Source organism: Schistocerca cancellata, chromosome 3 (assembly GCF_023864275.1).
Source record: "Schistocerca cancellata isolate TAMUIC-IGC-003103 chromosome 3, iqSchCanc2.1, whole genome shotgun sequence".
In the NCBI taxonomy this organism is placed as follows: domain Eukaryota; kingdom Metazoa; phylum Arthropoda; class Insecta; order Orthoptera; family Acrididae; genus Schistocerca; species Schistocerca cancellata.
Window position 1 is genome coordinate 724,386,475 of NC_064628.1, and position 23,988 is coordinate 724,410,462.

Genomic DNA, 23,988 nt, shown 5'->3' on the forward strand with positions numbered 1-23,988 from the left:
TCCTCTAGAGACTTGTGGTACACGGCTGTTAGAAGGGGGGCAAGTTCTTTCGCGTACTCTGAGTAGAATCGAATTGGTATCCCGTCAGGTCCAGTGGACTTTCCTCTGTTGAGTGATTCCAGTTGCTTTTCTATTCCTTGGACACTTATTTCGATGTCAGCCATTTTTTCGTTTCTGCGAGGATTTAGAGAAGGAACTGCAGTGCGGTCTTCCTCTGTGAAACAGCTTTGGAAAAAGGTGTTTAGTATTTCAGCTTTACGCTCGTCATCCTCTGTTTCAACGCCATCATCATCCCGGAGTGTCTGGACATGCTGTTTCGAGCCACTTACTGATTTAACGTAAGACCAGAACTTCCTAGGGTTTTCTGTCAAGTCGGTACCAAGTATTTTAATTTCGAATTCACTGAACGCTTCACGCATAGCCCTCCTTACACTAACTTTGACATCGTTTAGCTTCTGTTTGTCTGAGAGGTTTTGGTTGCGTTTAAACTTGGAGTGAAGCTCTCTTTGCTTTCACAGTAGTTTCCTAACTTTGTTGTTGTACTACGGTGGGTTTTTCCCGTCCCTCACAGTTTTAGTCGGCACATACCTGTCTAAAACGCATTTTACGATTGCCTTGAACTTTTTCCATAAACACTCAACATTGTCAGTGTCGGAACAGAAATTTTCATTTTGATCTGTTAGGTAGTCTGAAATCTGCCTTCTATTACTCTTGCTAAACAGATAAACCTTCCTCCCTTTTTTTATATTCCTATTAACTTCCATATTCAGGGATGCTGCAACAGCCTTATGATCACTGATTCCCTGTTCTGCACTTACAGAGTCGAAAAGTTCGGGTCTGTTTGTTATCAGTAGGTCCAAGATGTTATCTCCACGAGTCGGTTCTCTGTTTAATTGCTCGAGGTAATTTTCGGATAGTGCACTCAGTATAATGCCACTCGATGCTCTGTCCCTACCACCCGTTCTAAGCATCTGAGTGTCCCAGTCTATATCTGGTAAATTGAAATCTCCACCTAAGACTATAACATGCTGAGAAAATTTATGTGAAATGTATTCCAAATTTTCTCTCAGTTGTTCTGCCACTAATGCTGCTGAGTCGGGGGGTCGGTAAAAGGAGCCAATTATTAACCTAGCTCGGTTGTTGAGTGTAACCTCCACCCATAATAATTCACAGGAACTATCCACTTCTACTTCACTACAGGATAAACTACTACTAACAGCGACGAACACTCCACCACCGGTTGCATGCAATCTATCCTTTCTAAACACCATCTGTACCTTTGTAAAACTTTCGGCAGAATTTTTCTCTGGCTTCAGCCAGCTTTCTGTACCTATAACGATTTCAGCTTCGGTGCTTTCTATCAGCGCTTGAAGTTCCGGTACTTTACCAATGCAACTTCGACAGTTTACAATTACAATACCTATTGCTGCTTGGTTCCCGCATGTCCTGACTTTGCCCTGCACCCGTTGAGGCTGTTGCCCTTTCTGTACTTGCCCGAGGCCATCTAACCTAAAAAACCACCCAGCCCACGCCACACAACCCCTGCTACCCGTTTAGTCGCTTGTTGCATGTAGTGGACTCCTGACCTATCCAGTGGAACCCGAAACCCCACCACCCTATGGCGCAAGTCGAGGAATCTGCAGCCCACACGGTCGCAGAACCGTCTCAGCCTCTGATTCAGACCCTCCACTCGGCTCTGTACCAAAGGTCCACAGTCAGTCCTGTTGATGATGCTGCAGATGGTGAGCTCTTCTTTCATCCCGCTAGCGAGACTGGCAGTCTTCACCAAATCAGATAGCCGCCGGAAGCCAGAGAGGATTTCCTCCGATCCATAGCAACACACATCATTGGTGCCGACATGAGCGACCACCTGCAGATGGGTGCACCCTGTACCCTTCATGGCATCCGGAAGGAGACTTTCCACATCTGGAATGACTCCCCCCGGTATGCACACGGAGTGCACTTTGGTTTTCTTCCCCTCCCTTGCTGCCATATCCCTAAGAGGACCCATTACGCGCCTGACGTTGGAGCTCCCAACTACCAGTAAGCCCACCCTCGGCGACCGCCCGGATCTTGCAGACTGAGGGGAAACCTCTGGAACAGGACAAGCAGCCATGTCAGGCCGAAGATCAGTATCAGCCTGAGACAGAGCCTGAAACCGGTTCGTCAGACAAACTGGAGAGGCCTTCCGTTCAGCCCTCCGGAATGTCTTTCGCCCCCTGCCACACCTTGAGACGACCTCCCACTCTACCACAGGTGAGGGATCAGCCTCAATGCGGGCAGTATCCCGGGCAAACACAGTCGTAGTCCGATCGGGGGATGCGTGGGACGAGCTGGCCGTCCCCGACAAACCCCCATCCGGACCCCCACAGTGATGCCCATTGGCAACAGCCTCAAGCTGTGTGACCGAAGCTAACACTGCCTGAAGCTGGGAGCGAAGGGATGCCAACTTAGCCTGCATCCGAACACAGCAGTTGCAGTCCCTATCCATGCTAAAAACTGTTGTGCAAAGAACATCTGAACTAATCTACAGAGAGCGCAAACAAATCGACACAAAATTTAAACGGTTATTAAAATACAAGATTGCCTATTAAATGCAGTAATGCTGCCACTTGTGCACAGCTGACACACTGCTAGGCGGCGGAAGGAGACTACGCGATTTTACACTATTCAGGTACTAAAACGCGATGCTACAACTCTCAAATACTATAATACGCTTGAAATTTATGAATTAAACAATGCAAGTACCAAAAACACGCAAAGAAATTAAGAATTAAACTATGTAACAAATGAGTGAGCTAAGAGTATACGACTTGCTGCTGCAGCTGCTTATCCAACGGCGGCAGGGAGCACACTGACTGTGATGTTAATATTAACAGCTAAATGTATTGCATTTTCATACTGAAGTTCGCTGTTGCTGAATTGCTTTTCCAAATTATTTTGCCACATAATAACTGTCCACAGTAGCCCTTTCATAATTGTTCAAAACATAAGTTCTGGTAATAGAAGCTACTGAGTAAGAACAATGATACTGTTTCCTCCACTAATTTCGTAGGTAATTATGTGCACCTTCTGCGAATAAACTGAATTATTACTCCCTATTACTCCACTGACTGACATAATACTTCCAAACTCATAATTCACCACTTCAGCAAACTGTTCAAATAATTTTGATGCAACGCAGCCACACGTGTTACACATGGAATGACATCTCCCACCTTGTATTATGGCACATGATGGGTAGTGCTAGTGCATTGTTGAAAATAACAGCAAGACAGTCCCCATTCTGAAAAAAAGATGCACTCAGCTCAAAAAGTCCCAGAGAACCACCGATACATAAAGGTTATGATTTACTATGTGATACTACTTTTGATAGTAGTATTCCTTACATGGATGACACACAAAATGAATGTAATAAGTATTGTATCACTTCAGTGTGTAATTTAATTGCTCCTGGCTGCTATGTTGCCATCCCAGTGCTTGATTAGGTTACTCGGGATCACCAAATGTCTTGTGAAAATATTATTTAATTAACACAGCATACAGTGATTAACTACATAATGTAATTGTAAACTGCAAAAAGTCTGTATGTAAATTATTTGATTGAAGCCTAAGGACATAATCATTATTCAAAGAATCTACAGTGCACATAATATCATTACAGGCTCTTTACTGCCAACAAGGTGTGGCCTTCACAGGGGCACCACTTTATCATAATAACCTGTATGCCTCTGTGATGCTGAGGGCTAGCATAGCTACTAGCATGGCCACCCAAGCTTGACAGGCCTCAGCAGAGGGGCCTGGTGAAGATGTATGGCAGTTTAGGGGAGGGAGGGCTGTGTGTTTCTCCAGGAAGCTCTGCCAGCAGTAGTTGGGCACAGGAATGGTGATGTCTGGTTTCCCAGTCTGGGAACTGGCCAGCATCACCAGACATCTTTTCCCGTAAACTCTGGGCATAAATCTTCCATTCTCCATGTGGAAATAGGAGTCAGCTTTGTCAGCAGCCAGGGACACTGCTCCAGGACCACATCAGACTCATTATTGCCATAGACTGTCGTCTGTGCCCTAAAGACAAGCTCCTGTCGTGTTTCAATCAGATCAGATCTTGGAAGGAAGCAATATTAATCCCCCTATGAAAACCAGGCAAGGATCATGCCAGCCCTAATAATTACACGATGTAGCCCTTACCAGCTTAGCTACTATTGAGCACATGGTCAAACACCAACTCATTTGGCTCCTCAAATCCTGGGGTCATGTGGCTGCCCCCAGTGCGGTTTCAGGCACTACCATTCTGACCGTGATAAGTTAATTCTACTGGAGATGGTGATACTGGAGTCATTCTTTATGTTGCAACCATTTATCTGGTATGATTTTTGAAAAATCATATGATACCACTTGTAGATATAACATACTTTAGCAATTTCATGAATGGAAGCTATGTGAATGTGTGCCATTTCTTATTCATTTCTTCCATGAGGATGCAGTTACACTAACGTGTTGACCATTCCTTGCTGACTGCTTGTGTTTGTCCTCATCCCTATAGGGCTGGGGAGAGGAGGTGGACTTCAGTGCATTATAAACAACACAGCCTAAACAGATATGCAGACAGCCTCCACACCCCCCCCCCCCCCCTTTCCCATATGTATGGCATGCTGATTCTTCACAAGGGGATTGATGACCATGCTGTTGGGCATCCCACATACAAAATCATCATCATCATACAAAGTGTGGTCAGGCAAGGTTACAAAATTGTTAAGGCTAGTGTTACCACTTGTTGACAAATTGCCTGTAGGCTTCTGTTTCAGTTTCTTTGGCTGACATTTGTCTGCTGTTTTTTTCTGACATTTCACCAGCACGAGTGGCTGGTAGTAACAAAGCTTCACTCTCAATTTCTGATGTAGTGCAGGGTAAAACTCAGACAATGCCAGACACTTGTACTGGCGAAACATCAGAAAAATTGGCAGACAGTGTTGGCCAAAGAAACCAAAACAGATGCCCTCAGGCAATTTGTCAAAATTCATATTCTTTCTAAAAGCTCAGGGAATAAACTCCAGCATATGAGTCCCAACTTTTTCAATTTTTATGAGGCACTGTGGTGATGTTTCTGCTTGGATTAAAGGAAATGGCCACATTGGCTATGTTTGTATTCCTTGTTCTCTTCACTTTTGTAGGAGGAGTATCAACATGGAAGATCGAGCATATATGTGACTGACACACAATATTTACTTGGTACAGACGACATTCACCACAGCTCGTATAGTGAGCATTGTTTGTGAACTGCTGATATTAGAACTCTTAAGCAATTGTTAACATAACACAAAATTCCAAACCTCCTTTTTTCTGTCTTTGATGGTGTGGTTTTCACTGACTGCTCATCGTTGGAAATTAAAGACTAATTCAGGATGTTAGAGGTAGCTGTTAGCCCAGTATGAAGTCTAAAGTAAATGTGTTAGGATGTTAGAGGTAGCTCTTAGCCCAGTATGAAGTCTAAAATAAATGTGTTGTGTTGTACAGTGAACATCTTCTTCAGTCATTATCCAACATGAAATGTGCTCCCCTCAGTATTTGCTGTTACCAGGCACCTGTGCACATCTCATCTTCAAAATAATTTATTTCATGTCTGAATTCATTGAATCAATGAAAGATCATGCCTACTTAGAAAGAAGAATCCCAGATGTGATTGCTTGATGCACAATGGTAAACTCCAACCTATTTCGAAATTGTATGGAATTGCTCTTTGACTGCATAGCAGAAAAAGAAAGGATAGTTTAACACACCATAGGTATTGAAATAACCAAAATCTTGTTGATTGACACTTAAGGAAACTGTGGACATTGAATAGCAGATTACTCAGATGAATGAATTGAAGGTTTATTTATATGGAAGTGGATTCCATCTCTGATCTCATTTTCACCACAAGAGAGATTTCTGTTATGGGTCCACATCATTTTGTATTTCATTGTCTGCTGCCAGTTTGACCTGACAGTCACTGCAGAACTTGTTTGTTCTTACTCATACCTTTTATTGTCCAACTGCATAAGTGCATCTTTGATGCAAGTGCTTTCAAGTTACAGTTATCATATGTCTCATGTACTGTGAAGTCATATCATATTAGGCCTCTATTTGCACCATATGCACTGATGTCAAAGGAATAAATGAAAGTAAACAGTGCTTCAGGAACTAATGATGTTCTAACTCCACTCCCAAAAGCTCAGTGAACATGAATTACATTAATCTATAGCCCTATTTATTCAGAGCACAGAAATGTCTGTATTAACATCTCTGCCCAATTTTGTGTACACACAGTATTCAAACAGGTTAAGTGTGTAGTTACTGCAATATTTTCTCACTTAAAAAATGTAATTTATTTTCATATTAACAGAATCTTCCGTTGGTTCTTGGTAGAACAACATTATAATAAATGAAAAGCACCAGTTTGCTTTTGTTCTACAATATTACTTTTATTGTTAACCGGTTTTCGGCTTACAAGGCCATCTTCAGACATTTACTGAGTATTATCACCAAAGAAGTTAAATGTTAGCAAACAACATTGGGAGAGAAGTAACACATATAGACTGAAGTAGAAACATACAGTAAGTAACATCTTTGCAATAAAAAAGTAAAATCTGAACAGTACATAAATAACAATGGAGTAGACAGGAAAACCTTTAGCACAAAATAGGAATAGCATCCCTACATAACAGTTTCTATTAATAAACAAAACTAATAAAATAAAATAAAGACAAGGTTGCTTCAGGAGGTATGAAACATGGAGAGTGATACACGACCAATTAAAAGAAGAGACAGTTATCAATGTAAATACAGAATACGTAAGGAACTTAAGCAGTATCAATAAGATAAACAGATATAAATGAATGCAGGAAAATGGAGGTGTTTGAGGGAACCTACAGTTTGAGAGTGTGGTGGTACTGCATATTAACATTATAATCAAAGCAGTGGCTGTGTAACAGTTTTCATTAAATAAATGAGCAAAGTAAAATATGAACAGTATTTGATGAGACAACTACAAGGGGTGTTAAACATGTAATACAAGTACCAGTTAAAAGAAAGCCTTAACTATTGAAACTACAGTCTATGTGGAATACAAAGACAACTTCAACAAAACAAAACAACTTAATGAATACAGGAAAATGGGAATATGTAGGAAGAGAGAGTGTGGGAAGTAATGAAGTTTATGGGAGGGGAAGTGTTGAGCTGTGTCTGGTCATTTAGGATGAGATCTGGACTGTGAGTAAGATGTTTGTTAATTTCTAGGGCTTCCAGCAGGTTGAGTTTATGGCCTTTGTTTGCTAAGTGAAGTACATGGGACACTGGCTGGTAGTTGTGAACCTCACTCAGTACATGTTCAGCAAATGCAGAGTCTGAATTCTGCAACCTCCAGCTGCATTCATGTTTAGCCAGCCTAGTTGATATGTTTCTGCCTGACTGACCAATGTAAAATTTTTGTCACAATTAGAACAGGCTATTTTGTATACCCCACTGTTGGATAATAACTGGATCTTGTCTTTTCTATTAAAAACACACTGGGCTGTCATGTTCCTGACATAGTAGGAAAGCCTATAGTTGCAGGATTTCAGTGCCTTGGCTACAATCTGTGATACCTGACCTAGAAATGGTAGTGTACACCATTTCTTGCAGACAGTGGATGGGGAAGTGGGTGGGGTATAATTTCCCGTTATTGTTTCCTGTGCAAGATGTGCTCAATAAGAACTGGATTGTAGCCATTGGCTGTGGCAATAAATTTTATTGTATCTAACTCTGCTTTAAAATCATCTCTCAACATGGGGATAGATATGACACGATGTACCATGGAGTGGAAAGCTGCATGTTTGTGAGCTATGGGATGTTGTGAGCATTCTGTTTATCTTATTGATATTGCTTCAATGGAAAGCTGCATGTTTGTGAGCTATGGGATGTTGTGAGCATTCTGTTTATCTTATTGATATTGCTTAAGTTCTGTATGTATTCTGTATTAACATTAATAACTGTCTCTTCTTTTAATTGGTTGTGTATCACTCTCCATGTTTCATACCTCCTGATGCAGCCTTGTCTAGTACTAATTTTATTTTATTTTATTGTTGTTGTTGTTGTGGTCTTCAGTCCTGAGACTGGTTTGATGCAGCTCTCCATGCTACTCTATCCTGTGCAAGCTTCTTCAACTCCCAGTACCTACTGCAACCTACATCCTTCTGAATCTGCTTAGTGTATTCATCTCTTGGTCTCCCCCTACGATTTTTACCCTCCACGCTGCCCTCCAATATTAAATTGGTGATCCCTTGATGCCTCAGAACATGTCCTACCAACCGATCCCTTCTTCTGGTCAAGTTGTGCCACAAACTTCTCTTCTCCCCAATCCTATTCAATACTTCCTCATTAGTTACGTGATCTACCCATCTAATCTTCAGCATTCTTCTGTAGCACCACATTTCGAAAGCTTCTATTCTCTTCTTGTCCAGACTACGTATTGTCCATGTTTCACTTCCATACATGGCTACACTCCATACAAACACTTTCAGAAATGACTTTCTGACACTTAAATCTATACTCGATGTTAACAAATTTCTCTTCTTCAGAAACGCTTTCCTTGCCATTGCCAGTCTACATTTTATATCCTCTCTACTTCGACCATCATCAGTTATTTTGCTCCCCAAATAGCAAAACTCCTTTACTACTTTAAGTGTCTCATTTCCTAATCTAATTCCCTCAGCATCACCCGACTTAATTCGACTACATTCCATTATCCTCATTTTGCTTTTGTTGATGTTCATCTTATATCCTCCTTTCAAGACACTGTCCATTCCGTTCAACTGCTCTTCCAGGTCCTTTGCTGTCTCTGACAAAATTACAATGTCATCGGCAAACCTCAAGGTTTTTATTTCTTCTCCATGAATTTTAATACCTACTCTGAATTTTTCTTTTGTTTCCTTTACTGCTTGCTCAATATACAGATTGAATAACATCGGGGAGAGGCTACAACCCTGTCTCACTCCCTTCCCAACCACTGCTTCCCTTTCATGCCCCTCGACTCTTATAACTGCCATCTGGTTTCTATACAAATTGTAAATAGCCTTTCGCTCCCTGTATTTTACCCCTGCCACCTTTAGAATTTGAAAGAGAGTATTCCAGTCAACATTGTCAAAAGCTTTCTCTAAGTCTACAAATGCTAGAAACGTAAGTTTGCCTTTCCTTAATCTTTCTTCTAAGATAAGTCTTAAGGTCAGTATTGCCTCACGTGTTCCAACATTTCTACGGAATCCAAACTGATCTTCCCCAAGGTCGACTTCTACTAGTTTTTCCATTCGTCTGTAAAGAATTCGTGTTAGTATTTTGCAGCTGTGGCTTATTAAACTGATTGTTCGGTAATTTTCACATCTGTCAACACCTGCTTTCTTTGGGATTGGAATTATTATATTCTTCTTGAAGTCTGAGGGTATTTCGCCTATTTCATACATCTTGCTCACCAGATGGTAGAGTTTTGTCAGGACTGGCTCTCCCAAGGCCGTCAGTAGTTCCAATGGAATGTTGTCTACTCCGGGGGCCTTGTTTCGACTCAGGTCTTTCAGTGCTCTGTCAAACTCTTCACGCAGTATCGTATCTCCCATTTCATCTTCATCTACATCCTCTTCCATTTCCATAATATTGTCCTCAAGTACATCGCCCTTGTATAGTCCCTCTATATACTCCTTCCACCTTTCTGCTTTCCCTTCTTTGCTTAGAACTGGGTTTCCATCTGAGCTCTTGATATTCATACAAGTGGTTCTCTTATCTCCAAAGGTCTATTTAATTTTCCTGTAGGCAGTATCTATCTTACCCCTAGTGAGATAAGCCTCTACATCCTTACATTTGTCCTCTAGCCATGCCTGCTTAGCCATTTTGCGCTTCTTGTCGATCTCATTTTTGAGACGTTTGTATTCCTTTTTGCCTGCTTCATTAACTGCATTTTTATATTTTCTCCTTTCATCAATTAAATTCAATATTTCTTCTGTTACCCAAGGATTTCTAAGAGTCCTGGTCTTTTTACCTACTTGATCCCCTGCTGCCTTCACTACTTCATCCCTCAAAGCTACCCATTCTTCTTCTACTGTATTTCTTTCCCCCATTCCTGTCAATTGTTCCCTTATGCTCTCCCTGAAACTCTGTACAACCTCTGGTTCTTTCAGTTTATCCAGGTCCCATCTCCTTAAATTCCCACCTTTTTGCAGTTTCTTCAGTTTTAATCTACAGGTCATAACCAATAGATTGTGGTCAGAGTCCACATCTGCCCCTGGAAATGTCTTACAATTTAAGACCTGGTTCCTAAATCTCTGTCTTACCGTTATATAATCTATCTGATACCTTTTAGTATCTCCAGGGTTCTTCCATGTATACAACCTTCTATCATGATTCTTAAACCAAGTGTTAGCTATAATTAAGTTGTGCTCTGTGCAAAATTCTACCAGGCGGCTTCCTCTTTCATTTCTTAGCCCCAATCCATATTCACCTACTACGTTTACTTCTCTCCCTTTTCCTACACTCGAATTCCAGTCACCCATGACTATTAAATTTTCGTCTCCCTTCACTATCTGAATAATTTCTTTTATATCATCATACATTTCTTCAATTTCTTCGTCATCTGCAGAGCTAGTTGGCATATAAACTTGTACTGCTGTAGTAGGCGTGGGCTTCGTGTCTATCTTGGCCACAATAATGCGTTCACTATGCTGTTTGTAGTAGCTTACCAGCATTCCTATTTTCCTATTCATTATTAAACCTACTCCTGCATTACCCCTATTTGACTTTGTGTTTATGACCCTGTAGTCACCTGACCAGAAGTCTTGTTCCTCCTGCCACCGAACTTCACTAATTCCCACTATATCTAACTTTAACCTATCCATTTCCCTTTTTAAATTTTCTAACCTACCTGCCCGATTAAGGGATCTGACATTCCACGCTCCGATCCGTAGGACGCCAGTTTTCTTTCTTCTGATAACGACATCCTCTTGAGTAGTCCCCGCCCGGAGATCCGAATGGGGGACTATTTTACCTCCGGAATATTTTACCCAAGAGGACGCCATCATCATTTAATCATACAGTAAAGCTGCATGCCCTCGGGAAAAATTACGGCCGTAGTTTCCCCTTGCTTTCAGCCGTTTGCAGTACCAGCACAGCAATGCCGTTTTGGTTATTGTTACAAGGCCAGATCAGTCAATCATCCAGACTGTTGCCCTTGCAACTACTGAAAAGGCTGCTGCCCCTTTTCAGGAACCACACGTTTGTCTGGCCTCTCAACAGATACCCCCTCCGTTGTGGTTGTACCTACGGTACGGCCATCTGTATCGCTGAGGCACGCAAGCCTTATTAGTTTTGGTTATTAATAGAAACTGTTATGTAGGCATGCTATTCCTATTTTGTACTAAAGGTTTTCCTGTCTACTCCATTGTTATTTATGTACTGTTCAGTTTTTACTTTTTCATTGCAAAGATGTTACTTACTGTATGTTTCTATTTCAGTCTAGATGTGTTACTTCTCTTCCAATGTTGTTTGCTAACATTTAACTTCTTTGGTGATAATACTCAGTAAATGTCTGAAGATGGCCTCGTAAGCCGAAAACCGGTTAACAATAAGAGTAATATTGTAGAACAAAAGCAAACTGGTGCTTTTCATTTATTGTAATTTCTTTTTCCTTTAACATTACTGCACCTACTGCCAGCTTGATATGTGTACAGTGCCTTGTGTTCTTCCACATCTAAAGTTATTGTAAAATAAATGCGTTACAGTACTCCATCCTATTTGACACGAGGTTCTGATATGTCAAAGGAGGTGTGTAAGGTCATGTATTTCTCAATCTTTTAAATATTGGCAGCCAACATCACCCCATAAAAAGGTTTGCCAGATGTGTGATCCCTTTCTCATAATGCTTGTGAAAGTGTCATCAGCTAGAATACTATTGTTTCTTCTTTTTATTGACTAGAAATGAAAACTGATATAAATAGAAGGAAATAGTTTGTCTGGACAATAGTAAGACTACAGATACGTTATACTTATGATTAAACTTTTATCACCAGGTTGGCATATTCTATTTATGCTTACGTTCTAATATAATTCAATAAATTCAGTATGCACTTTATTCAAGAAACAATAATTAAATGGTATTAAACGGTTTCTGCAGGTTAATACAAATTTTGATTCAGAATACAAATAAGCAAGATACAAGAGAAAAAGATAAACCCACAGTGAAATAGCTGTGCCTCATTTCAAGTGATAGGATAGCTTTTTATGCAAGCATTTCTGAATAATGTGCATTTTATGCAGGCTGATGAATGTAACCAATACAGTTGTAAGATACATTGAAACTTATCAGCAATTGCTTCATTGAATGATTTATATTTGTTTCTTTCATCATGAATTAAATGGTACTGAAGTATCTTAATTTTAACACTGTTCTCTGTAGATAATTTATGGAGATAATGTTTTACAGTCAAAGAAATTATTATAGTCAGGTTTGGATTATTCCATTAACATCCAGAAAACAAATGAAAGTCTATGAAGATGGTGGACAGTATATAACAACAGTTTTTTTTTTTTAGAGTAGGCCTGCTCAATTTTCCTCATAGAAAAGTTTCCATGCCACTTAACTGAATGAAGTTACCCCCTGTAGACTTTGGCTCAAGATTGTTTCATCTAATTGTGAAGTGGTTCAGCATAGTTATTGTGCATGGTGAATAATTATAGAAGAAACAAAAAGAGCAGCATTCAGTAATGATATTCATTTGAATTATGTAGGCGTCACAATTTTTATCAGCTGTTGATATGCACTATACTATGTTATGTTTTATAGACAGTTCTTTACTCACTTTATGTCCTTCAAATTAATAAATGATTAGTATGGGCCAGATTTTAAAGACAAGTCATATTTTTCCTCTTTTTTAGTGTGAATTTTACAACAATTTATGCATAAATCCAGGTATTGTAGTGTAGAAAAATATATTTTTGTTTTACATATAAATCATATTTACACGTTTTCTAGTTATGTTATATTTCAGCCAGCTTTTGCTGTGATAGGTCATACTTTGGCAAACTTCTGCCAAAAATGAATATATTTGTCATGTCTTAAAGAAACATTAGAATAAAAATATGAAAATGTTGCTCACTTCATAATGTTTCAGGTGGTATTTTACAAATAAACACAACAGTTACTATGGAGCTTTATTTGTCAGGACTATACCAGACAAGCAGTGCAACACATTAGTCAGCTTGCTGACTTAATATATTGTTGTTTGGTGTTGACAAAATGCTCTAGAAGCCTGTTACAAACTTAGTCTGTTTCAACATGCCAAAAGTAAAGTGCTCTAACAGAATGATGCTGTGAGGTTTTATTTGTGATTTTGGAGAGAAGTCCTTCAGCATTAGTGGATAAATATTATTTTATAACTGTGTGAAATTAAAATTAGTGCTAAAAAGCAATTTAATATGCAGTAACACTGTAATACCACCACACACAGTTGCTGTGTAAATAGAAGTGATGAAAATGACAGCAGACAAATGCTGTTACTCAACCACATAATCATTTTTCAAGGACTTGTGTGAGATTGTTGTCTCTTGCAACATACCATCGGAGAATCTGAATAATTCATGCTTCAGACAATTCTTGGAGAAGTGCGTGACACATCCAGTTCCAGATGAATCTACAGTGAGAAGCAACTGTTGATCCGTGTGCTATGAGGAGTTGCTCAGCAACTCATGAATTAGTGTTGCTGACAAAAAGGTCTGGGTGTCAACAGGTGAAACCATTGATGTTGATGGGCCTTACGTTCTAAATGTTGTTGGTGGTGTTCTAAAAATTAATGGACCTGTAATACAGTAACACTGTAATACCACCACACACAGTTGCTGTGTAAATAGAAGTGATGAAAATGACAGCAGACAAATGCTGTTACTCAACCACACAATCATTTTTCAAGGACTTGTGTGAGATTGTTGTCTCTTGCAACATGCCATTGGAGAATCTGAATAATTCATGCTTCAGACAATTCTTGGAGAAGTGCGTGACACATCCAGTTCCAGATGAATCTACAGTGAGAAGCAACTGTTGATCCGTGTGCTATGAGGAGTTGCTCAGCAACTCATGAATTAATGTTGCTGACAAAAAGGTCTGGGTGTCAACAGATGAAACCATTGATGTTGATGGGCCTTACGTTCTAAATGTTGTTGTTGGTGTTCTAAAAATTAATGGACCTGGAGAAATTTTCATCCTTATGCGTGAACCTCTTGAGAGAGTAAACAATTCGACAATAGCCATTTTGTTTGACAATTCCATAAACCTGCTATGCCTGGATGGTGTGAACAGAAACAATGTTTTGGTGGTAGTAACAGATGGTGCTTCATACATAGCTAAAGCAACAAGGGGCTACCCCAGTATAGTGTATGTCACTTGCCTTGCACATGCAGTACAAAGAGCTGTAAAAGAGGTGCGGTCGGGTTACCATGATATGAACAAACTAGGCCTAATTTCCTGGGGCAAGAAAGTCTGAGTGAAACTTTCAATACAGGTGCAGAAATTCAAGGGACAATCATGTTCATTGCCCCTCCCCCACAACCTGTTCTTAGACGATGGTGTTCTTGACTTAATGTTGCTGAGTATTACTGTGCCACCTACATCAAAATAAAGACAGTTCAAGGAACAAACACCTTCGATGCCCCTCCCTCTCATCCTGTTCTTACATGAATGCTTAATGCTGCCGAGTATCATTGCATCAACTACACCAATATAAAGACTATCTTTTATGAACTTGATACTGATGAATCAAGTGCTATTAAAACCGTGGAAGAAGTCTGTACAGATACCTTTTCTGGAAACTTGGCCTACCTTTTCAGTGGTATCAGAAGCCAGCACATGACTGGAAGCTGCTGCTACTCAACCTTATGATGCCCTGAGTATTGTGCAGCATGTGCAGAGTGAGTTGGGCCAAGCTTGTGGTCAAGTGACTGACAAAGGGAACAACAAAGTGCAAAAATGCTCTCCAGTGGAATCCTGGATATTCTACAGTGTGCAAAATTAATGACAGTTTTTGTGGGAATGCCACAACATCTAAAGACAATGAACCAAAACTAGCTTGCAGTGATCTTGCCACCTTCAAATACGTTCTGTAACATCCTGTGATGTGGAGAGAAACTGTTCCAGGTACAAAACTGTCCTCAGCACCTGTAGATAATTGAAATTGGAAAACCTGAAAATACACTTTGTGATCCAATGATATTCTGCAGACACTGAAGATTGGCGGAGCATGTTAAAGAATTTAGAATATTTTAAATAATTGGTAAAAAAATGGTTTTATGGCCTGGATAGATGGTATTGTTTCTACTGTGCTTCGTGTTTTTTCAGACAAATGCAAACATTTCAAAAATAAGTACTAGTTAGTTTCAAACACCACAAAAAAGAAGTACTACACTCACAATTTGTTCAGAAGTGAATTTTGTTACATGGTATATAAAACAGTCAACAAGTATGTTTTTAAATAAACTTTATAAAGTCATATTTCATTTTTAAGGTCATATTCATGTAAGTTTTAGGTCATAAACGCTTGCATATTTTGGTGTTTTTTGAGTACTTAAATTTCAAGATTTTCTAGAAAGTCAGGTATGCAGCTGATGTGTTCTGAATGTGTAACCAGCAAGTCATTCTTGATATTGGCAGAGATGCACTCAGTTTCAGATGAATGAAAATCTGGTGTGAAATAAGATTTTGAGCATGATAGCATCCACCACCCCTTCTCCCAGAAAATCTTGATTGCAACAGATAATCTACAGTATGGTCCAAGGTCTAGGGTAGATGTGACATTTAGTTGTTTGGTGGTGAAACCAAAAAAAGTGAATATAAAATAAAGGATGCGGTAACCTGCTGATCTGTAGTGTAACTTGAGGTCGGTACCTGTCATTGGTAACATTTACTCCATGCTTAATACACATAATTATGACGAAATACCCGATCTGCATTGTAATTGATTCAGTCATTTCTGTTCCATTGTTGCCACCATTCACACCATATTTAACATACTGCATACCATATGTCAACCATGGAAAGTAGGAAGGGGGTTGTGCCTTTAACTGTTATTTTGGATTTGTTAGATTTTTAGATGATATGCTGCACAACATCATTTGTACTGTTATGTTTCTGCTAGTTTAGCACCCCCCCCCCCCCTTAGCACCCCCCCCCCCCTTCCTCCATTTAATTTCAATTCTATATCTTCTACACTCTGTCATTAGAAATGTTAAAAATTCACCTAGCAAAAACTTTTGTCCTGAAATGAATGGCTTACAATCATTGTGCCTCAGCAATTGTGGCAGTATATAAACTGTTGAGATAGCAGTGCTTTGTGTTCATATTAGCTCATTTTCATGCCATCTAATTTAACTGTTCCCATCTATAAATTCATTGATAATTATTGAAGGCAATCTCAGTAGTTCAGGCACTTCATAGATATGTGGCTGCAGATGTTTCCCAATGAAAAATTGTGATTACCAATTTTGATACACTCACATACTCAGCTACCTAATCCTTATAAAATTAAATATGCCAGAAGTCACTGCTTTCTGCAGATAGTGATGTTTGTGACATTGCAGAAGATACATAAATGGAGCCTATTGTAACTGAAAAATCAGAAGCAGCAACACTAAGAGTGGTGATGAAACTAAAACAAAATTAAAAGAATTACTATACTGGCCACTGATATTTATTTGCAATACTCTGGGCTGCTTATTTTTTGTTGCAACAAGGTATGGTACCTCTTGGTGTAACCATTTCATTTTTTTAATTACAACGGACTTGCTAACTATGTAACTTCTTGCTGTTGCAAGCAGTGTCCATTTTTGATATGAATGTCAGATATGTCTTAAGCATAAGACAATAATTGTACATATAAATGAGTGGTAGATGTGATAAAGTTTATTCATACAGCTTTTAGATTAAATTTAAAAATTTTACCTGATGGGGTTAAGCTACATAAAGTTGTTGTCTCCCACTTTGCAAGAAAAGATGCTTATATCTTCCAACATATAATGCTCTACTGATTTTTTTTTTCTTTTTTAGCATACCTACTATCAAAATACTTGTCATTTCTATTATTTGCAGCTTTCAGTGGTACAATGTGTGCATTTGAAAAAGAGGGGAAAAAAGAAAGCAAGAAAAGACTAACAATTTTCCAAGTTCCTCAATGTGGAGTAAATGATCTCGTGTGCATTTCAGATGATACAGTGTATTTGTAGTAATCGTGCTGCCTACATGTGAATATCCTCTTCATTTTTGTAATCTGTGCATTGTTTGATTAATTCTTCTTGGATTCAGGCCACAAATGAGGAGTGGTGATACATCAGAAAAAACTTCGCCTGAGAGTGTTGAAGTTATTCCAGAAGAAGACGATGAGAGTGTGGCAGATGACAGCTACACATCAGCATCAGAAAGCACGGCAACAGCTACTGTGACGATAATGGAAGCATCTGGTGGCAGGCAGTTCCCTCAGGCTGTGATACAGTCGCAGCCCATTGGTGACAGTGGCTTACTGGGGGCCAGTAGGACAGAGGCACCTCCAGAAATCCCTGTGGCAACTCACACTGGCTGTCGAGCAGGGCTCCAGCTTGCTCTTGCTCATACTACAGAACCCATTCGAATTCCAGTCTCTGTGTCAGCTGATATACCAAAGCCTTCTGTAGTGCTGCAAGCAACACCATCTCTGAAGGATAAGGTGAGCAGTTTATCATATTCTGATATTACATAAATTGCTGAATAACATTGTAACTGATTCTTCAATTTCTTCCAGCATACTTCATGATTAAAGAGTTCATGGGTGAACAGCCTGGTCTTAGTGTCCAGCTGGCACAATATTTTGGCAAGTGATGACATTGCCATCTTCAGATGGGCTGATGAACAGACCACCGAGGTATTTGCGCCCAGCCTCCAGGTGTTCCAAACGCGTTCCACCCCCAGGCGCGGAGCGTCCCGCATCTGTTCTGTTCGCAGTCTGCACCCAGGGGCAGGTACTGACAGTGTCTACATAGTATCTCTGCCTGTTCTCGAAGTCAGTTTGTGATGGGATGACTTCTTTCTACATTTTATCAGATTCAAAGCAGGTTCCCAGGCCTTCTAAGGATATAATCTTGATTGATCAACAGTTCCCATACTCAAATCTCGATAGATACTTTAATGACACAGTCCCAGTATGTGGAAGTCTGTGTCAGAACCTTGTTCTGGTCATAATTCATTCTGTGTAATTCCGAGAGGCAATGTTCAGCAACTGCTGACTTGTTAGGGCTGCTACAGTCTGGTGTGCCATTGATGTTCTTGACAAAGATCTCAGATAGTACACAGCGTTTGGTCTATGTAAGTCGTGTCACACTCCCAGGGGATCTGGTAGAATCTGGATTTCCGCAGTCCTAGGTCGTCCTTGACATTACCAAGCAGTGCCTGTGACTTAATTGATGGGCGGAAGACAGTATTCGCTTGATGTTTTTGAAGAATTCAACCAATCTTTCCCAAGAAAGTGCCACAGAACGGATTAAATGCTATGCCCTCATCCTGCTGAGGTTCCTCTTCTGTTTCCCATGGTTGTACAGTCAGTGTGGGACATAGAGCTCTCCGAATTTGCTTCTCTGTGTAGCCATATTTCCAGAATTTGCTTCTCTGTGTAGCCAAGTTCTTGGTTAAGGCTCTCATTGTCAGACAGGGTATGGGCCATACAGGGTATGGGCCATGTGAACCAATGTTTTGAGGATGTTGTGAAGAAGCTACAACTGAGACTTTAAGGACTCCCAAGGTACACAAAGGGGGAGTGCCTTCACGACCGATTGTCAGCAGCATTGGTGCTTCGCCATACTCACTTGCAAAATACCTTAAGGATATGCTTAGCCCTTACATCAGAAAATGTTCACATCATATTCGCAACTCATTGGATTTTGTCGGGCGTGTTAACAACTTCAGACTCCGTGATTGTGAGTTTCGATGTTGTCTCTCTCTTCGCAAGGGTGCCTTTGCAGGAAGCCTCAGAACTTACTGGTCAGAAATTTCACACAGAGACAACCAACCTTTTTAGGCACACCCTGACATCGACATACTTTTTCTTCGATGGTGGATATTACAAGCAAACTGAACGAGTAGCCAGTGGGAGTCCACTTTCACCAGTCGTCGCCAACTTGTTCATGGAACATTTCGAGGAGGAAGACCTGCATTCAGCGCAGTGGAAACCTACCTGTTTCTTCCACTATACTGATGACACCTTTGTCATATGGCCACATGATAGAGACAAGCAGAATGGTTTCCTCATGCATCTCAATTCCGTACATCAAGTTTACTCTGCCAGCCGAAGTGGAGGGAGTGCTCCCCTTTCTGGATGTCCTGATTAAAAGAATGGCAGACAGCACATTGTGCCACAGCATTTACTGTAAGAAGACGCACACTAACCTTTGCTTACATGCAAACAGCCGCCACCATCCTGCACAGAAGAACGCCGACTTCAAAAGATTGGTTCACACGTCCCATACCCTGTCTGACAATGAGAGCCTTAACTCAGAGCTTGAACACCTGAGGCTGGTTTTCCGGAAAAATGGCTACACAGATAAGCAAATTCAGGGAGCTCTACATCCTACACCAACTATACGACCATAGGAAACAGAAGAGGAACCTCAGCACGATGGGAGCATAGCATTTACTCCATTCTGTGGCACTTTATCGGGAGAGATAGGTCGATTTCTTCAAAAGCATCAATTGAAGACTGTCTTCCACCCATCAATTAAGACACAGGCACTGCTTGGTAATGTCGAGGATGATCTAGGACTACGGAAATCCAGAGTCTACTAGATCCCCTGGGAATGTGGCATGACTTACATTGGTCAAACGGTACATATTATCAAAGATTCTTGCCACGAACATGAACGTCACACCAGACTGCAGCAGCCTAACAAGTCGGTGGTTTGCTGAACATCACCTCTCGAAATTGCACAGGAAGAATTACAACCAACCATGGTTCTGACACAGACTTCCAAATTCTGGGACTGCGTCATTGAAGAAGCTATTGAGATTCGAGCAGGGGAACAACTGATCAATCAAGACAGCGGTTACATCCTTAATAATGCCTGGGAACCTGTTCTGAATCTGATAAAAAGGGTGCTGAACACTCCGTGCCTGGGCTTAGACCTCATCTGGAATACCTGGAGGGGGAGAGGAGAGGAGAGGAGATAAAAGCCTGACATCAGTGTCTCGGCGGTCAGTTTGTCAGCGCATCTGATGATGACAATGTGGTCACTTGCCGAAATATTGTGCCGCTTGGACACTAACACTCAGCTGTTCACCCGTGAACTCTTTTGTCAACATTGCATCTGTAATGCTATTGTGTTTTTTATGCCTCAGAGCAATTTATGCTGAAAATGAATTAGCTCATTATGACTACCCTTTCCCACCTCTGTTCCCATCAAGTACAAAAACACAGTGCACGCTATTGTCTAAATTGGTCCTCCAACCTAAGCAATTACACCTATAATTGAGAAGGTATAAGAAGGTAGGGATCTTCTTACACCATCTCAACTGTAGGTGTCATTGCTTAGGCTCACTGTTGCAAGCTTTCAACTGCGAGCCCTAACGGCTACATGCAAAAACAGTAGCTGTCTAAAGAGTAATGAAAACACTTAGGTCATTGCCATGGAGTTATTTACAAAATGGTGTTACGTTATTGGTTGAGATAGGCCGGGGAAGCTGCTGTGCCCAGCCTACTGCTACTGCAAGTGATCAACTTATGCCAACTCATCTAGAAGTGACAATATTTGTATTTCACAAGGAGAAGTTGTAGTGTTTGAGAATAAAAGAAATGTTTCCAATTGGTATGACCCTCTAGGTCTCCATGCAGTAGTACATTTTCTTCTAATATCAAATGTGCTTCACATCCTGGATAACTTTCAGAAATTTGGAACAAAAGTTAAAATATTGTTGTAAATTGCTGACTATTATTATTATTGTTATTATTATTATTATTTATTATAAACATGGCTTAAAACTTACTTTGATTTGCAGTATCTCTATTTTATTTTCCTGGCCATGAGAGACCATATTGTGGTCCCCCTGCGGGTCCGGGGGTTAGAAGAGGCCTGAGGTATCGCCTGTCATAAGAGGCGACTACAAGGAGTCTCACACGTTTTGGCCTTTATGTGATGGTCCCCTGTCGAGTTTGACCTCCATCTTTCTAAATTTTCCTGAAGATCGAGCCAATTGGAGGAGGACAGGTTACATGGTGCATTGTGTCCATCGTGCATTGAGATCTTTAGCCCACTTCCTCGTTGTCATATTGCAGTCCTGCTCATTCTCCATCTCTTGGGCAAGGACACCTTCCTGGGTGCGTTTTCCACCAAGCACTATGCAGTGTCACTTTCTGCCCGGTGATGACCATGGCCTTCTTAGCACACATCCAGCATGGTAGCCAGTCCGTTGTGGTAGGGCCACCATGTACCCTGTTTATTGTAACCCCCAGACAACACAGGGATTGCTCTGCTGATGCCTGCACTGTTAACTCCCCACGTATGCCATGGAGTAGATGCCCATCTCCCTGGGGCATTGGGACTCCCGGCAAAGGCCATCCTGCCAGGTGGCCCTTGCTAAGGCTGGGTGATGCCTGTGGGGAGGGCCCCTGGTCGGAGTGGGTGGCATCACGGTGGATGACATGCCATGAAGCGTAGTACATCATCTCTGGCTGGTGGTCCGCCGCCAGCAGTCTGTAAGTAAGCAGGCAAAGTCTAACTTCAGTGCTAAGAAATATGAACCCAAATCATTCACCTCCGTGGCCACACTATGAGCGGAACGCCAGGCTAAGGATGGCAGTGAAGCTTATTCGCCCCGGTACCTTGTAAGTATGAGAGCTGATGTGGACTCCTTTGTCTTGATGAAGCCTCAGTTTTTTGTGGAGCATTTGGAGGACAAGTTTGGGGAGGTGGAGGGCTTGTCCAAAATGTGCTCTGGGTCAGTCTTGACAAAAACAGCATCCTCTGCCCAGTCATGGGCATTACTTGCTTGTGACAAGTTGGGGATGTTTCTGTTACCATCATGCCCCATAAGAGCTTAAATATGGTCCAGGGTATTATATTCCACAGGGACCTTCTTTTGCAGTCTGAAAATGAGCTGTGCGCCAATTTAGAGCATCAAGGTGTTCATTTCGTCCCACACATCCATCGAGGACCGATGGATAATCAGGCTGCCACCGGTGCCTTCATCTTACCTTCATCGTCATACTCGAGAATGTCAAGGTGATGGTCTACAGCTGTGCCTTCAAGCCATATATCCCTCCTCCAAAGCAGTGCTTTAAGTGCTGGAAGTTCTGCCATATGTCTTTCCACTGTACTTCCAGCGACACTTGTTGAGATTGTGGATGTCCATCACATCCCAATACTCCATGTGCCCCACCTCCAACCTGTGTCAGCTGCGGAGAGCAGTATTCGCTGTCTCATCAGACTACAGGATTTTACAGAAAGAGAGGAAAATCATGGAATATAAGACCCTGGGCCAACTGACCTACACTGAGGCTAAGAGAAAATTTGGGTGCCTACATCCTGTGACTATGACCTCCTCTTACGCAGCCGCTACGGGAACAGTTGTCGCCCCATCAGTTCCTCACATTCCTGTCGCCTCTCAGAATCAGAAGACTACACCTGCCCCATTGATGGTGGGGCACTTCCCTTCCTGTTGCTCCTGCACCACCTACCTCGGGAACAACACCCCCCCCCCCCCCCCCCCCCGAACCATTGGGAATATCAGTCCCCACATTGAGCTGGAGAAGTCTTCTTCAGCTCCTCTCGCTAGGAGGGGGTCCTTTGGGCCACTCCCTTCCCGGGTTTTTGAGAGTGGGAAAGGTGACACCCACCAGTGGCTGAAGAGCCCAAAAGCAGCTAGTCGTAGGGCTTCACGCATGTCCTCAGTCCCGGAGGCTGAATCAGTGAAGTCCTCCCAGCCAGGGAAACCCAAGGAGCAGTGAGAGAAATCCAAAAAGAAGGTCCTCAAGACCCAGGGAATTGCAGTGACACCCACACTACCACTACCTGCAAGCTCTGTGTCTGCAGATGAGGTGGATATTCTTGCGTCCGCTGAGGATCTAAATCTCACCGGACCCTCAGACACAATGGATAGAGACTGCTCAGGCAAAAAGCTGGTGGGAGCAGGTGACCCTGAGGTGTAAACTGTCTCATTGAATGTTCCATGCCTTCCCAGTCTCACGATGACGTCATCTTCCAGTGGAATTGCGGCGATTTTTTTCCACCGCCTGGCTGAGCTAAGGCAACTGTTAGCTTTACACCTGCTATCTGAATTGCCCTTCAGCAAACCTGGTTCTTGGCAATGCAGACCCCTGCCCTCCACCGCTATAAGGGATACTACAAGAATCCTAGCGACTATAATCTAGTGTCAGGCGGAGTTTGCGTTTATGTCCTTCACTCAGTCTGTAGTGAAACTGTGCCCCTTCAAACCCCTCTGATGCTGTGCCTGTCAGAATAAGGACGGCACAGGAAATAACTGTCTGCAATGTATATCTTCCTCCAGATGGTACAGTATGGCTGAATGTATTAACTGCACTGATTGATCAACTCCCTAAACCTTTCCTACTTTTGGGAGATTTTAATGCCCATGACCACTTGTGGGGTGGCACCATACTTACACTCCAAGGCAGAGATGTTGAAACTTTACTGCCTCAGTCCGACCTCTGCCTTTTAAATTCTGGGGCCGCCACACATTTCATTGTGGCTCATGGTAATTAATTAGCCTTTGATTTATCAATCTGCAGCCCAGGATATGTCTCCCATCTACCCACTGGAGAGCACATGACAACCTGTGTGGTAGTGACCACTTCCCCATCTTCCTGTCACTGCCCCGGCGTCAGGCCCACAGACGCCTGCCCAGATGGGCTTTAAACAAGGCGGACTGGGAAACTTTCACCTCTGCTGTCACTGTTGAATCTCCTCTACACGATA

The 23,988-nt window shown here is 41.6% G+C and overlaps 1 protein-coding gene across 3 annotated transcripts in view; it reads left to right on the forward strand.

Annotated features, from left to right (window-relative positions):
• The window catches only part of LOC126175739 (TATA element modulatory factor), a 173,250-nt gene that overhangs the window by 34,388 nt on the left and 114,874 nt on the right, over positions 1–23,988 (forward strand). For all 3 annotated transcript variants that reach the window (XM_049922689.1, XM_049922691.1, XM_049922690.1), the window contains exon 4: positions 17,342–17,738. In XM_049922689.1, coding sequence (XP_049778646.1) covers positions 17,342–17,738 — 397 coding nt within the window. The remainder of the gene's footprint in view (positions 1–17,341; positions 17,739–23,988) is intronic.